Below are 13,487 nucleotides of genomic sequence, written 5' to 3'. Positions count from 1 at the left end.
GATTCATTTCATAGAAAGAGATACCCACAGACTAAAGGTGAAAGGATGGGGAAAAACATACCATGCACACGGACACAGCAAAAAAGCTGGAGTATCCATCCTCATATCAAATAATGTGGACTTCAAGTCAAAGTTAGTCAGAAGGGATAAAGAGGGACATTTCATACTGCTTAAGGGAAGTATAAATCGGCAAAACGTAACAATCATAAATATCTATGCCCCAAACAGTGGCTCATCCATATACGTAAAACAAATCCTTCTCAATTCCAGAAATCAAATAGACCACAACACAGTAATACTAGGTGATTTTAACATGCCTCTCTCACCATTGGACAAATCCTCCAAACAAAAATTGAACAAAGAAACCATAGATCTCAATAACACAATCAATAATTTAGACTTAACAGACATTTATAGAATATACCACCCAACAAAGAGCGAATACACTTTCTTCTCAGCAGCACATGGATCCTTCTCTAAAATAGACCATGTTTTATGCCACAAAGCTAATGTTAGCAAGTACAAGATAGAGATACTACCTTGTATTCTATCAGATCATAATGGATTGAAATTAGAAATAAATGAAAGAGTAAAAAACAGAAACTACTCCAACACCTGGAGATTAAATAATATGCTATGGTATGATGAATGGATAACACAAGACATCAGGAAGGAAATTAAAAAATTCTTAGAGGTAAATGAGCACAAAGAAACATCATATCAAAACCTCTGGGATACTATGAAAGTAGTAGTTAGAGGAAAATTTATTTCATGGAATGCATTCAATAAAAGAAGAAAAAATCAACAAATAAACGACCTAACACTACAGCTCAAAGCCCTAGAAAAAGAAGAACAGAGCAACACCAAAAGTAGTAGAAGACAGGAAGTAGTTAAAATCAGAGCCAAAATCAACAAAATTGAAACAAAAGAAACAACTGAAAAAATTGACAAAATAAGTAGTTGGTTCTTTGAAAAAATAAACAAAATTGATAAACCCTTAGCCACACTAACAAAGAGAAGGAGAGAGAAAACTCAGATTACTAAAATTTGGAATGAACAAGGAAATATCACAACAGACAGGATTGAAATACAAAACATAATTAGAAGCTATTTTGAAAATTTATACTCCAAAAAAATAGAAAATCTCAAAGACCTCAACAGGTTTCTAGAGACATATGAATTACCTAAACTGAACCAAGAGGACATACACAATTTAAATAGATCAAAAGCCTACCAACAAGGAAAAGTCTGGGACCAGATGGGTTCTCAGCCGAGTTCTACAAAACCTTTAAAGAGCTCATTCCAATACTTCTCAAAGTATTTCATGAAATAGAAGAGGAGGGAACCCTCCCAAACTCATTCTATGAAGCCAATATCACCCTGATACCTAAACCAGAGACACATCGAGGAAAGAAAATTTCAGACCAATACTCTTAAGGAACATTGATGCAAAAATTCTCAACAAAATCTTAGCAAATCGCATACAAAAATGTATTAAAAAGATAATGCACCACAATCAAGTGGGTTTTATCCCAGGGATGCAAGGTTGGTTCAACATTCGGAAATCATAAATGTAATTCACCATATCAACATACTTAAAGTCAAGAATCACATGATTATTGTGATAGATGCAAAAAAAAAAAAAAAAGCATTTGATAAAGTACAGCATCTGTTCATGCTCAAAACACTAAAAAAAAATAGGGATAGTGGGAACATTCCTTAACATTGTAAAGGCTATCTATGCTAAGCCCATGGCCAATATCATTCTAAATGGTGAAAAACTGAAAGCATCCGCCCTAAAACTGGAACAAGGCAGGGATGCCCTCTTTCACCACTTCTATTCAACATTGTCCTCAAAACTCTAGCCAGAACAATTAGACCAAGGAAATTAAAGAAATATGAATAGGAAAAGAAGAACTCAAACTATCCCTATTTGCTGATGACATGATTATATATTTAGAGGAACCAGGAAATTCCACTAGAAAACTTTTAGAACTCATAAGTGAATTCAGTAAAGTAGCAGGGTATAAGATCAATGCTCATAAATCCAATGCATTTTTATATATAAGTGATGAATATTCAGAAAGAAAAGTTAGGAAAACTACCCCATTCACAATAGCCTTGAAAAAAATAAAATACTTGGGAATCAATCTCACAAAAGAGGTGAAAGACCTCTACAATGAGAACTACAGAACACTAAAGAAAGAAATTAAAGAAAACCTTAGAAGATGGAACGATCTCCCATGTTCTTGGATAGGCAGAATTAATATTGTCAAAATGGCCATACTACCTAAAGTGCTATACAGAGTCAATGCAATTCCAATTAAAATCCCAATGACGGACCTCACAGAAATAGAGCAAGCAATCATGAAATTCATCTGGAAGAATAAGAAACCCAGAATAGCTAAAGTAATCCTTAGCAGGAAGAATGAAGCAGGGGGGGTATTGCAATACCAGACCTTCAACTATACTACAAAGCGATAGTAACAAAAACGGCATGGTATTGGCACCAAAATAGACAGGTAGATCAATGGTACAGAATAGAGGACATGGACACACACCCATATAAATACTATTTTCTCATACTAGACAAAGGTGCCAAAAATATGCAATGGAGAAAAGATAGCCTCTTCAACAAATGGTGCTGGCATAACTGGAAATCCATATGCAACAGAATGAAACTAAACCCCTATCTCTCACCCTGCATAAAAATCAACTCAAAATGGATCACGGACCTTGGAATCAGACCAGAGACCCTGCATCTTAAAGAAGAAAAAGTAGGTCCAAATCAACTTGTTGGCTTAGGATCAGACTTCCTTAACAGGACTCCCATAGCACAAGAAATAAAAGCAAGAATCAACAACTGGGATAGATTCAAACTATATAGCTTTCTCTCAGCAAAGGAAACTATCAGCAATGTGAAGAGAGAACCTACAGAGTGGGAGAAAATCTTTGCCACTCATACTTCAGATAGAGCACTAATTTCCAGAATCTATAAAGAACTCAAAAAACTCTACACCAAGATACAAATAACCAATCAACAAATGGGCTAAGGAAATGAACAGGCACTTCACAGAAGAAGATGTACAAGCAATCATCAGATATATGAAAAAATGTTCATCTTTAGTAATAAGAGAAATGCAAATCAAAACCACCCTAAGATTCCATCTCACCCCAATCAGAATGGCGATAACCAAGAATACAAGCAACAATAGGTGTGAGAGAGGATGTGGGGGAAAGGTACACTCATACATTGCTGGTGGGGCTGCAAATCAGTGCAGCCACTCTGGAAAGCAGTGTGGAGATTCCTCAGAAAACTTGGAATAGAACCACCATTTGATCCAGCTATCCCACTACTTGGCGTATACTCAAAGGACTTAAAATCAGCATACTACAGAGACACAGCCACATCAATGTTCATAGCTGCTCAATTCACCATAGCCAGATTGTGGAACCAACCTAGATGCCCTTCAATTGATGAATGGATAAAGAAACCACGATACACATACAAACACACACACACACACACACACACACACACACACACAATGGAATATTACTCAGCCATAAAAAATAGTAATATTATGGCATTTGCAGGCAAATGGATGAAACTGGAGAATATCATGGTAAGTGAGATAAGCCAATCTCAAAAAACCAAAGGATGAATGATCTCTCTGATAAGCAGATGATGACACATAATGGGGGGTGCGATGGGGGCAAGAATGGGGGAAGGAGGGACTATATAGAGGGAAAAGGGGGGGGGGGAGAAAAAAAAAACAATGAATCAAAAACTATTACCCTAGGTAAATGTATGATTACATAAATGGTGTGCCTCTACTTCATGTACAAACAGAGAAACAAGATGTATCCCATTTGTTTACAATAAAAGTAAATTTAAAAAAAAGATTCAATGACCAATTTGAGTTTTTATTGAGTGCCATGATTTAATAGGCACAATCAGACACAGTATTATCTCATTTGCTGTATGTGATATCACATAGCAAAGCTTGAGTTCAGCATAGATTCTGATAGTCTCATTAACATATTTAATCTATAGTGATATAGATAATGTGGTTTTACATTGACATGTTTTCCAAGGGACTATCGGGCATCTACTTCATCTGAAAAACAAACTTCTACTTACATCCAGAAATGCAATGTGACATGACAATCAAAGAAGAAAGAACAATACAAAACAAAGCTCATGAGGAAAATAATCTTATAAGAACTAATATGGACAGAAAGTAAAATTCACTTGTAACCAGTAATAAGAAACAAAGCAGCTTTACAGATATAGCAATAAAAATGGGATTCAATTCTGAGTCTTCATTTGAAAATGTGCAAACAAGGAAGGATCAGTCCATTTTTCTGTGATTTGTCAATAAATTTACAAAATTATTTTGTAAATGACTTTGCTGGTTCATAAATTACATTGCATTTGAAAATCTACTTCAGCCTCTTCCCTTCCCTATTTTTCCTGGAAAAATAAAGCGAACATTAACAGTGAGGAAAACTTTTAGTAACAGGCATTAATGTTTGCTTAACTTGATTCCTTAGCAGCAATAATGCTTTTTAATAATTTAATAATTTTATGCTATCGAGTGCAGCAAGTTAAAAAGATCACAAGCTTTGTATTCTATATGTAAATATCAACACTACAAGAGAATATGGCAATCAAGAATCTGGTTCCAACCAGAACAAATTCCTTAAAATACTGTCTTCCCTTTGATCCTAACTGCCCTTTGGATGCAAGTACTGGTCTCAAAAAAGCTTTGCTGTTAAAAGAGGAACAGCAAAAAGGGTGTGCCTTGGGATAGCAGCTAACCCTAAAACTATTGTACGAAAAGAGGTAGAGAGCTTCAAAATTCAATTGTTGACTTCTAGGTTATGTTAGAAAAATAGAACATCAACATCTCCACTTTCAGATGCTGACCTGTTTCAACTTAGAATGTAATATTTTATCTTTGTATCTTCAGCATCTAACACAGAGCTGGCACTCATTAGTTATTTGCCGAATGAAGAAAAAAATCCTCATCTGTCCAAAGAGAAATTTCCACAGAAAATGGGTCAAATAAAATCTTTACTGACTTCTACATAAACTTATAGGAACTCTATTTCTCCACATTTTTGACAGCCTATAGTTCCTTGTATCATTTCTTTAAATACATTCTTAAATTTAAAAGCAATGTCCATCACCAAAAACCAAATGTCTCTTGAACTATTAGAACACATCTGATTGAATATTAAGTCTCTCAGACTGTTCAATGAAATCTCCCATTCCAATCATGATGCTTGTTAATACCATGCAGCTATCTTATCAATTCTTCTGGTCTTCATTCAAAGATCAAAAAGAGAAAAGATGGACATGGGCTGAAATTAAAAAGGAGTTTTGTATATATGCATACAGGGGACACATTCAAAACAAAGATATGGACAAAAAAGGTACCTCTGCAACAAATTTTTTAAGTCTGACCAAGCTAAGTTACCTTACCTCTCTAAACATCGAGTTCCTCATCTCTAAGGCAAATTCATTCCATAATTCTTCTGGTTCCTTTTTACTTCAATATTCTCTGATTTGGTTCTTAATGGATGCATGAACTGAAACACTCACTAATCATACATTTTGCTGGAGGTGGAATGGTTTCTCATTAACACATTAGGATTGAAAGAATGTTCCACTTAATCCACATCTATATCAGGGGCAGAAGCTCAGAGATCTGGGCTCTGAAATGACCCAAGGGAAGTTACTGGTTTTGGCTTAAGTCTGTTAGTAATTTAGTAGTTTAAATAGTGTCTAAATCTATTTGCCAAAGAACACTGTCAACTTAGGTTGTAACTGGAACTGCCTGATAAAATCTGTTTACTGCTGCCTGAGTCCCTGTCCTGGATATTACTATCTAGATGTTGCTTTGAGGTGTAGCCTGGTCATAATCACTTTTACTACCTCTCCAGGTGATTCTAACCTAAGAAAAAAGGAAAACTACTAATAGAGTGATAATTCTCAAACTTAAGCATGAAGCAGTCCCCTGGAGGGATTATTAAAACAGACTGCTGGTTGCCACACTCAGAGCCTCTCACTAGTACATCTAGGATAAAGCCCAGGAATTGCTTTTCTAACAAGTTTCCCAGTAGTGATAATGTTTTGGTCCAGAGACCTCCGTATGAAAACCATTAGCAGTGAGGAAATATCACTGATGCTGGCACCTGAAATCCCGAGTTTAAATCCTGATTCTGTTATTACCACCTCTATAATCTTAGGAAAATACTCTCTAATATGTAGTTTATTTATAGCAATACTTAGAGATCTCAGAGTTGTGAGGCATAAATAGTGTACTAATCAGCGTATGGTGTAGTTCCTGGCATAGGATGCAGAAAACAAATATTAGCTTCCTTTTTCCATATACATAGCTAGATGGACCAACTGACTACATTAAAACATTTGCACAGACATTAATGCTTCACAAGAAAAGGAAATAAGACACGACTGAAGTAGACCATCTTATTAAAATCACATGTATAATAATGACAAGTATGAGAAATGTTTTAAGTATAGGGCCTTAAAAATACCTGCATCCAGTTTTCAAAGCTTTCATTATAACTTAGGTGGTAGGAACATGAAAATAGCCTATTAAGTACTCAGAATATTAGGTTCAATCTGTAAAGAATACAAAAATTCTTTACAACATGTAATGGATTCTGATATCCATGATAATAATTTGTTCTCCATAGAATTAGAAGACCATCATAAATAGCAATACTTACATCAAACTTCAATATTTTGGTCTTTAAATGCTATTAAATTTCCAAGAAAACTTGTAACATTTAAATGCATCAGAATCCCTATTATCACAAAGCAAAACTACCAATGATGGGGTAGATGGTTTTTTATTTACATGTACTAACAAATAAAAAATCATGTATCTTTCTTTTCTGCTTGCCGTTTGCTTCACTTTGTCCCAAGGTTTTCCAAGAATTAATGTCCAAACCCTGAGGTGAATCCTGGGAGGTAAGCAGGCCACAGTAGTTGCACATGCCATGCCAGGCCTCTATGGTGGGCTGGTTAAAATGAGAACTGGATACTGTTGGTGTTTGTCTATGGAACCTACAATAAGTCTAGTTATCTAAATGAGTCTCAAAAAGTACTGAGTAGTTCAGGTTGGAAGGCATAAGTTATGTTAGGATTGTTTAAAGCAAGTTTCTCCCTATGTCAATAGCTGACCCAGAGGCAAGGTCTTACTGGAACTTTTTATTTTTAAAAGGCCTTCCCTTTCCATTCTACTCTGATGCCATTAAAAGACAGCTTTCTGTTTCTGAACGCTCTAGAAAATAAAACTGATGACCACTTGCAGATCTTTGTTGCTGCTTCATGTTATCCATGGTCCTATTTCTTTTTATCACTATTTTCAATTATTACTGGATCTGACAATAAACTTTTCATCTATTTATGAATTCTCTTAACTATACGGTGAATTCTTATTTACGAGTCCTTAACATGTGCCCTTCTTTTCTCAAGTGCTCCAATTCTCAGTAACTTTTTTCTTTTGCTTCCTGCAATATAAACTTGACCCCAATTTATACTCCCCTGTTTATGTGACTAATTCCATTTAAAACTTTCTCTCCCAAACTGGAACCAAAAACCCTTGAGGATGAAAGTTATATATTTCACTTCTTTGTAAAAGCATCTCAACAAAGCTTATGTCCAATCATGTTTGTTAAGTAACTGATAATCTGTCCATGCTAAAAACTGGATACAACTGATTGCCTGAGGAAAATTCCTCATGGGCTTATGTCACAATGATATAAAGTCTACGGTCTGGCTGGTATATTTGGAGAATGGAAATACCTTCTCAAAGCTAGAAAATAAGACTTGGTTCACTTGTCCTCAGTGCTTTAAAACCAACACTTAAATAGAATGGGTCCCACCTCACCAATATCCCCAGTATTCCCTAGCATCCATTCATCCATATTCTTTTCAGGTTTCCCCCAGTAAACATCCACCAAATTTCCCTAGCTCTAAAACAAACAAAACTAATTTCCTCCTAGTCTCTGAAAAATGGTTTATTTTAAAGTATGAAAAGCCAAATTCAGTGTTGGGAGCCTTACAAAGAGCTAGTAATTCAGGTCTTCTTATATTCACTAAATCAGAAACAGAGCTGATTTCATGTCTATCCTACCCAGGAGGCAGTTCTTTTCTCAGGTTTTGCCTGTTGCTAGAAACCAAGAAGATTGGAAGATTGCCTGAGATGGTTCAGATGCCTCCTTGAAGACACCATCTTTTGTCCTTTCAGAATTGTCTTGATGGGTTGGTTTGGTCTCACTGACAAGACCCCTGACCACAATCATCCCCAATGATCCTTTAACACTACTGTGAGGTATAAGTGACTTTGATTAGACATCCCCTTTGAAAGCTCACCTTCCTCTTTCCCGTTACATATGTTCTGCAAATAGCTTTTTAAGTTCTTTAATTAAGATTAGCTTTTAAATCAGAAACCTAGAAACCACAGAGTAGCTTTCTCACCTCTTTAATTTTCCATAAGGCATCAATATTATACTGTCATATATGCTAATGTATGTGTACTATATATGTGCATATATATATATATGCTTTTTAAAAAAAGTAAAAAGCTCTTCATAGTCTCCTGTGTCCAATATAGGCACCAAGAATGTATTTAGAAATTTACATAAAGGCCACAAGTACTTCCCAAGGAAGATCATTAAAAGAAGAAAAAATCCTCTCTTCCTCTCATATCATATAGCTGGCTTTCAAGGCATGCCAGCTAAGTAAAAGGTGTCACCCATGATGACAGGAAGACTAGACAGTTCCCTCTTTGGGTGGTAGCTGAATTTCTACTGGCAGTCTTAGTAAAATGTTTAACTCCTCATTTGTTCTAAGCAAGTCTTTTCTTCAGCTTTCCTTCAAGTAACACCTTTACTCTCCCATTAGAATATGAAGACTTGGAGATTTTGAATAGCAACGTTCTGGGTGGGAATCAGTCACTTTAAATCATGTGTTGACTATGCAGAGAGAGGGAAAGATACAGGACAACAACAGGGAAGGAGAGATAAGTTCACTGGGAGCACTAGAAGACAGCAAGCCTTTCAAAGGTGTTGCCGGTATCTCATGAAGGCCCAGGCTGCAACCATGGTGAGGGCAAACACTGGCAGCAGCACCATAGCTATGGGAATACCGCTTGGCTCCCCTTCACCTCGATGTGCTATAGGTCCATTCGGCACCTGTAACTGGAAGGGAAAGAAAAATGTTAACTCTAGTGACTACAGTGTGTTGACCACAATTAAAATGTCCATGCTGCTACATCACCCAGGGCTGTAGTATGTAGAGCACCCAAAGCAGTAAACGCCAGCACTTCCTATTGTCCTGAGCTGAAGCATTAGCGACACAGAATTTTTTATGAATAAAACAGGTCTGCTGGGGGAGGTATTGGCCTAATGGGTTCCTTGAGGGCAAGTCAGATGTATTCTGTTTCTGTACAGCCTCCACCTCACTGCTGTGTTTCATATCAGGAAAATGGAGTTATGAGATGAAACCTACTGATCCTGTGGGGAACCTGGATATTATTAATTGGGGGAAGGAGAGGAAGGAGAATATCTTTCTGGAAACTTTTGCTTACAATGATTACTAGTCAACAGAATGCTGTAAGAACAGATCAAGGCAAAGTCAACACAGGTGCAATGTCATCAACTTGGAAATGTTTTTCAATTCCTGAAAGGTACCTCCTCTCTCCTAAGATGTGGTTTTGTCTTTCATGTCCTAATTTATGATACTAGATGAAGATAAAATCTATATGGAAGAGAGGTTGAATCAGAGGTGAGTAAAAATAAATCATATCCTAGTCACTATAATTTCTTAGTGCCTAAGTATTTTCTTTTGAGACTGGATTATCTTTCTCTGTTGCATTTTTTTCAGGGTGGGCCTTCTGATTATCACCTTTTAATGCTTAACTTGTAATAAATATGGTATCATCTTGTTTCAGTGAGATTTCACCTCCTCATGATAACCCATGAAACTCTGACCCCTCCATCTGAAAGTTGAGACCACACAAACTACCTTTTATACCCTCTATCCCAGTTCTACACATTTCATTTCTTTCTTGACGAGATGTCCTGAAAGGCGACACTTCAACAGGAAGACATGTTTTTTAGGATTGGGCCAATTTCCTTGAACAGCAGAGTCTGTTGTATTAGGAGTTACTTATGGATGTTCCCTGAACACTGCAAGTCACTTCCCACACACCTTTGAAAAGAACCCTAATTATACCTGACGTATATGCCTTTATTTACTTGACTTTACCTACTACATAAATTCTCCCATACTTTAGAAATAAAGAAGAGTCAAGGTAGAAGCAGAAGCAGTGGATGACAATACTGTCTCTTATTAACCTGTTTTCTTTTTTTTTTTTTTTGGTACCAGTGATTGAACCCAGGGGCGCTTAACCACTGAAACACATCCACAGCCCTTTTTTGTATTTTATTTAGAGACAGGGTCTTGCTAAAGTTGCTGAGGCTGGCTTTGTTTGTTTTTTGGTGCTGGGGATTGAACCCAGGGCCTTGTACATGTGAGGCAAGCACTCTACCAGCTGAGCTATATCCCTAGCCCTGAGGCTGGCTTTGAACTCGCAATTCTCCTGCCTCAGCCTCCCAAACTGCTGGGATTACAGAAGTGTGCCACCACACCCGTTTATCAAGCTGTTTTCTAATCCCTCAACCTACACTCTGTTTGTAATCCTAGCTGCTGTCTCAGCTTTTGGGTTTTGCCTTCTCCACTTTTTAGTTTCTCTCAACCTTCTACAGTCTCTCTCTACTCAGATGCTAGAGTGTACCAATTTAAGAAGGAATATAAAGGCACAGTGAACCTGTGCTGCAGGAAGAACTGTCTACCAAGTACCCTTCCTTTTCATCATCCAAATTATAAAACACTAGGAAATAAGACGTGGATGGAGAGAGAGATGTTGTCTTGACCCAATTCTGAATTCCATTTCCTTTTTCCTAGAGCTCCCCTCTTTGAGCATGATAGCTTTAGTCAAGAGTCATCCAGGTGATAGAAAAAGGTTCATAGCAGTGATAGGGAAGGCAAATAAGGGGAGCCAGAAAACACACCATCTTTGTAGTCAGAATTTTAAAACTAAGATTTTTCCAGGGCAAGTATATGCTTCTTTTCCTGACAAAATGTAAAGGTGATTTTATTTTCCCCTCACTATTTTAATTTGATTATTAAGTTTTATCTTTAAAGAACATTACCTTGGAGGCAGGATCTGGGTTACAAGGATACTGTTATGAATTTCCTTTGATGATAAGCAAAAGTAAAAGAGAACTCCTGCTTGTGCCAAACAAGCTCTTCAAAGTAGTGACAGTAAAACAAAACAAAACACAAACACAAACACACCCACAGGTTTACTCACAAGGATGGTGCAAAAGCCTGATGCCAGGTATCTGGCTGCAAATGACACCTACCCTATGCTGTACTCTCAGTGACACAGCATAGCCTGCATTACGAAAGAGGTCTACCGCATCCTGGTGCAGCAGGTTCTTTAGGTCTTGACCATTTACCTGTCAAAAACAGTGAGAAGATAGTAAGAGAAGCAGACAGCTAATGCTATAAGTCAACAACCTACTTTCATATGGCCACACCTTTAAAAAAAAAAAAACAAAACCAACTCCTTCAGGGCAAATTCTAAGGACTAGGAATAAAGACAACTTTTTTTTTTTTTTTTCTCCATTTTCAAAGCTGTTTTCCTACAGCTGAGGTTCTGTGGGCCATTTGAAGAGACACCAGGTAAAAATAAAGTAGTTTCTCCTTTTTCCCTGCTTCTGTGCCTGTCTTGCTTTGACACTGGATTCCGTTACTATATTTGTGTGTCTTCCTAAAGAAATAGCCTGCTTCTCTATAACTAACCAATCTTCTAAGTCATAACCCTAGTCTTTATATTCCTAATCCTTAGCATTATCAGTTTTAAATCTGGAAACAATTCTATGAAACTCTCCCACAATTTATTTATTTATTTATTTGGGGGGTGGGTACCAGGGATTGAACTCAGGGGAACTTGACCATTGAGCTACATCTCCAGCCCTATTTGGTATTTTATTTAAAGACAGGGTTTTACTGAGTTGCTTAGCACCCTGCTTTTGCCAAGGCTGGCTTTGAACTCACGATTCTCCTGCCTTAGCTTCCAAGCTCCTGGGATTACAGGCTCGCGCCTGTGGTGAGCCACCACACCCAGCCCACAGTTTATTTTGATACAATATAAATCTACACTGGCACATTCTCTTGGGCTTACTTTATTGTGACCAATTTTCCTGGATTCCATACATATTCCTATCCTCAAATTTACTAAGCACTGTATTTCTGTGATGATACAAACCTTTAAAAGGGCATTTCAACATAGGTCACTCTTGGCACTTAAAGGTAAAGATGTGAAGGAATACTGGTATTAATACTGTTTGTTGATAAGAGTGACACTAGCCACAGGTGATATCTATCCTATGCTGTACCCAGAAACACAGCACAGTCAATTGTATGCAAGATTACAAATCTTTTATACAAGTCAACGTTGTCATCAATAGCAAGAGCAGCAAGACTATTTACATATTTCTCTATATTTTGTATAAGTTATCTCAATTCTCCCATCCTGTAGACAGTATTTTTATATTGTTTTAATTGATGCAACAATTGAGGCTCTGTGAGACTAGTGAGTATAGGAGCTAGGGCTAGAGTTTTTAAATAATGAAAGAACTGAAGTATCTTTGCATTTTACTGTCCATGTATACTACTATTCCTTCTAACTCACCAACTATCCTTGGCTGGGTTGAAGCTCAAGCTATTGACTATTTCAATTCTCTCATCTCTCGTCACAATTTTCCTTCTCCAAGAGGTTCATATTCTTCTATTTCCTGCTAATGCCCTTGGTATATCTACCAATACTTTTTGCCTTTCAGGCTGTCTGTTCTCTATTATAATAGTTTCCAGCTCCACTCCTCTTTAATTACCAACTAGGCGACACACACTTAAGACTTAAACATTTGATATGTTTCAACTCCCAAAACTCAAACTCTTAAAAACCTGACAATTTCTACTAGTTTTATACTTCTTAGTCCTCTAGTGGATTTCCTCTATAACTTCAGCGTCTAATCTTTTTTATACATTTCACTGGTATTTTTTACCCATCTGGGGGTTGCATTTGTAATTTCAGCCAAGGACTTAATAAATCATTAGAATTTCTTGTCCTCACAATCTTCTGACATCTTTCCAGTCCTGGGCAATATACTGCATCTACTTTCCCTGTTATCACTGAGTTGAATATTCCTAGAGAAAGACTCTCCACCACAGATACATATTAGCTGAGTCTGGCCTATCCTTAAAACCCTCATACTCATCAAACAAACTCGCCAAGACATATACAGCCGTGTCTATTCCACACCTTTTCTACCATCAAAGACTATTCCAATCCTCCCTCTCCTCTCAGCAGATTCCT

At 37.0% G+C, this 13,487-nt stretch overlaps 1 protein-coding gene across 2 annotated transcripts in view; it reads right to left on the bottom strand.

The window, feature by feature from the left end:
- Positions 1–7,166: 7,166 nt before the first annotated feature.
- SYNJ2BP (synaptojanin 2 binding protein) overlaps positions 7,167–13,487 on the bottom strand; it is a 29,564-nt gene continuing 23,243 nt past the window's right edge. For both annotated transcript variants that reach the window (XM_079127195.1, XM_079127194.1), the window contains 2 exons: positions 11,470–11,565; positions 7,167–9,240 (listed from right to left, as the gene is read on the bottom strand). In XM_079127195.1, the coding sequence (XP_078983321.1) occupies positions 9,100–9,240; positions 11,470–11,565 (237 nt within the window). In that variant the 3' untranslated portion in view covers positions 7,167–9,099. The remainder of the gene's footprint in view (positions 9,241–11,469; positions 11,566–13,487) is intronic.

Source organism: Sciurus vulgaris (assembly GCF_902686455.1).
Source record: "Sciurus vulgaris genome assembly, chromosome: 2".
NCBI classification, from domain to species: domain Eukaryota; kingdom Metazoa; phylum Chordata; class Mammalia; order Rodentia; family Sciuridae; genus Sciurus; species Sciurus vulgaris.
The sequence above is the reverse complement of the archived record's forward strand: the minus strand, read 5'-3'. Positions and strand labels throughout refer to the sequence as shown.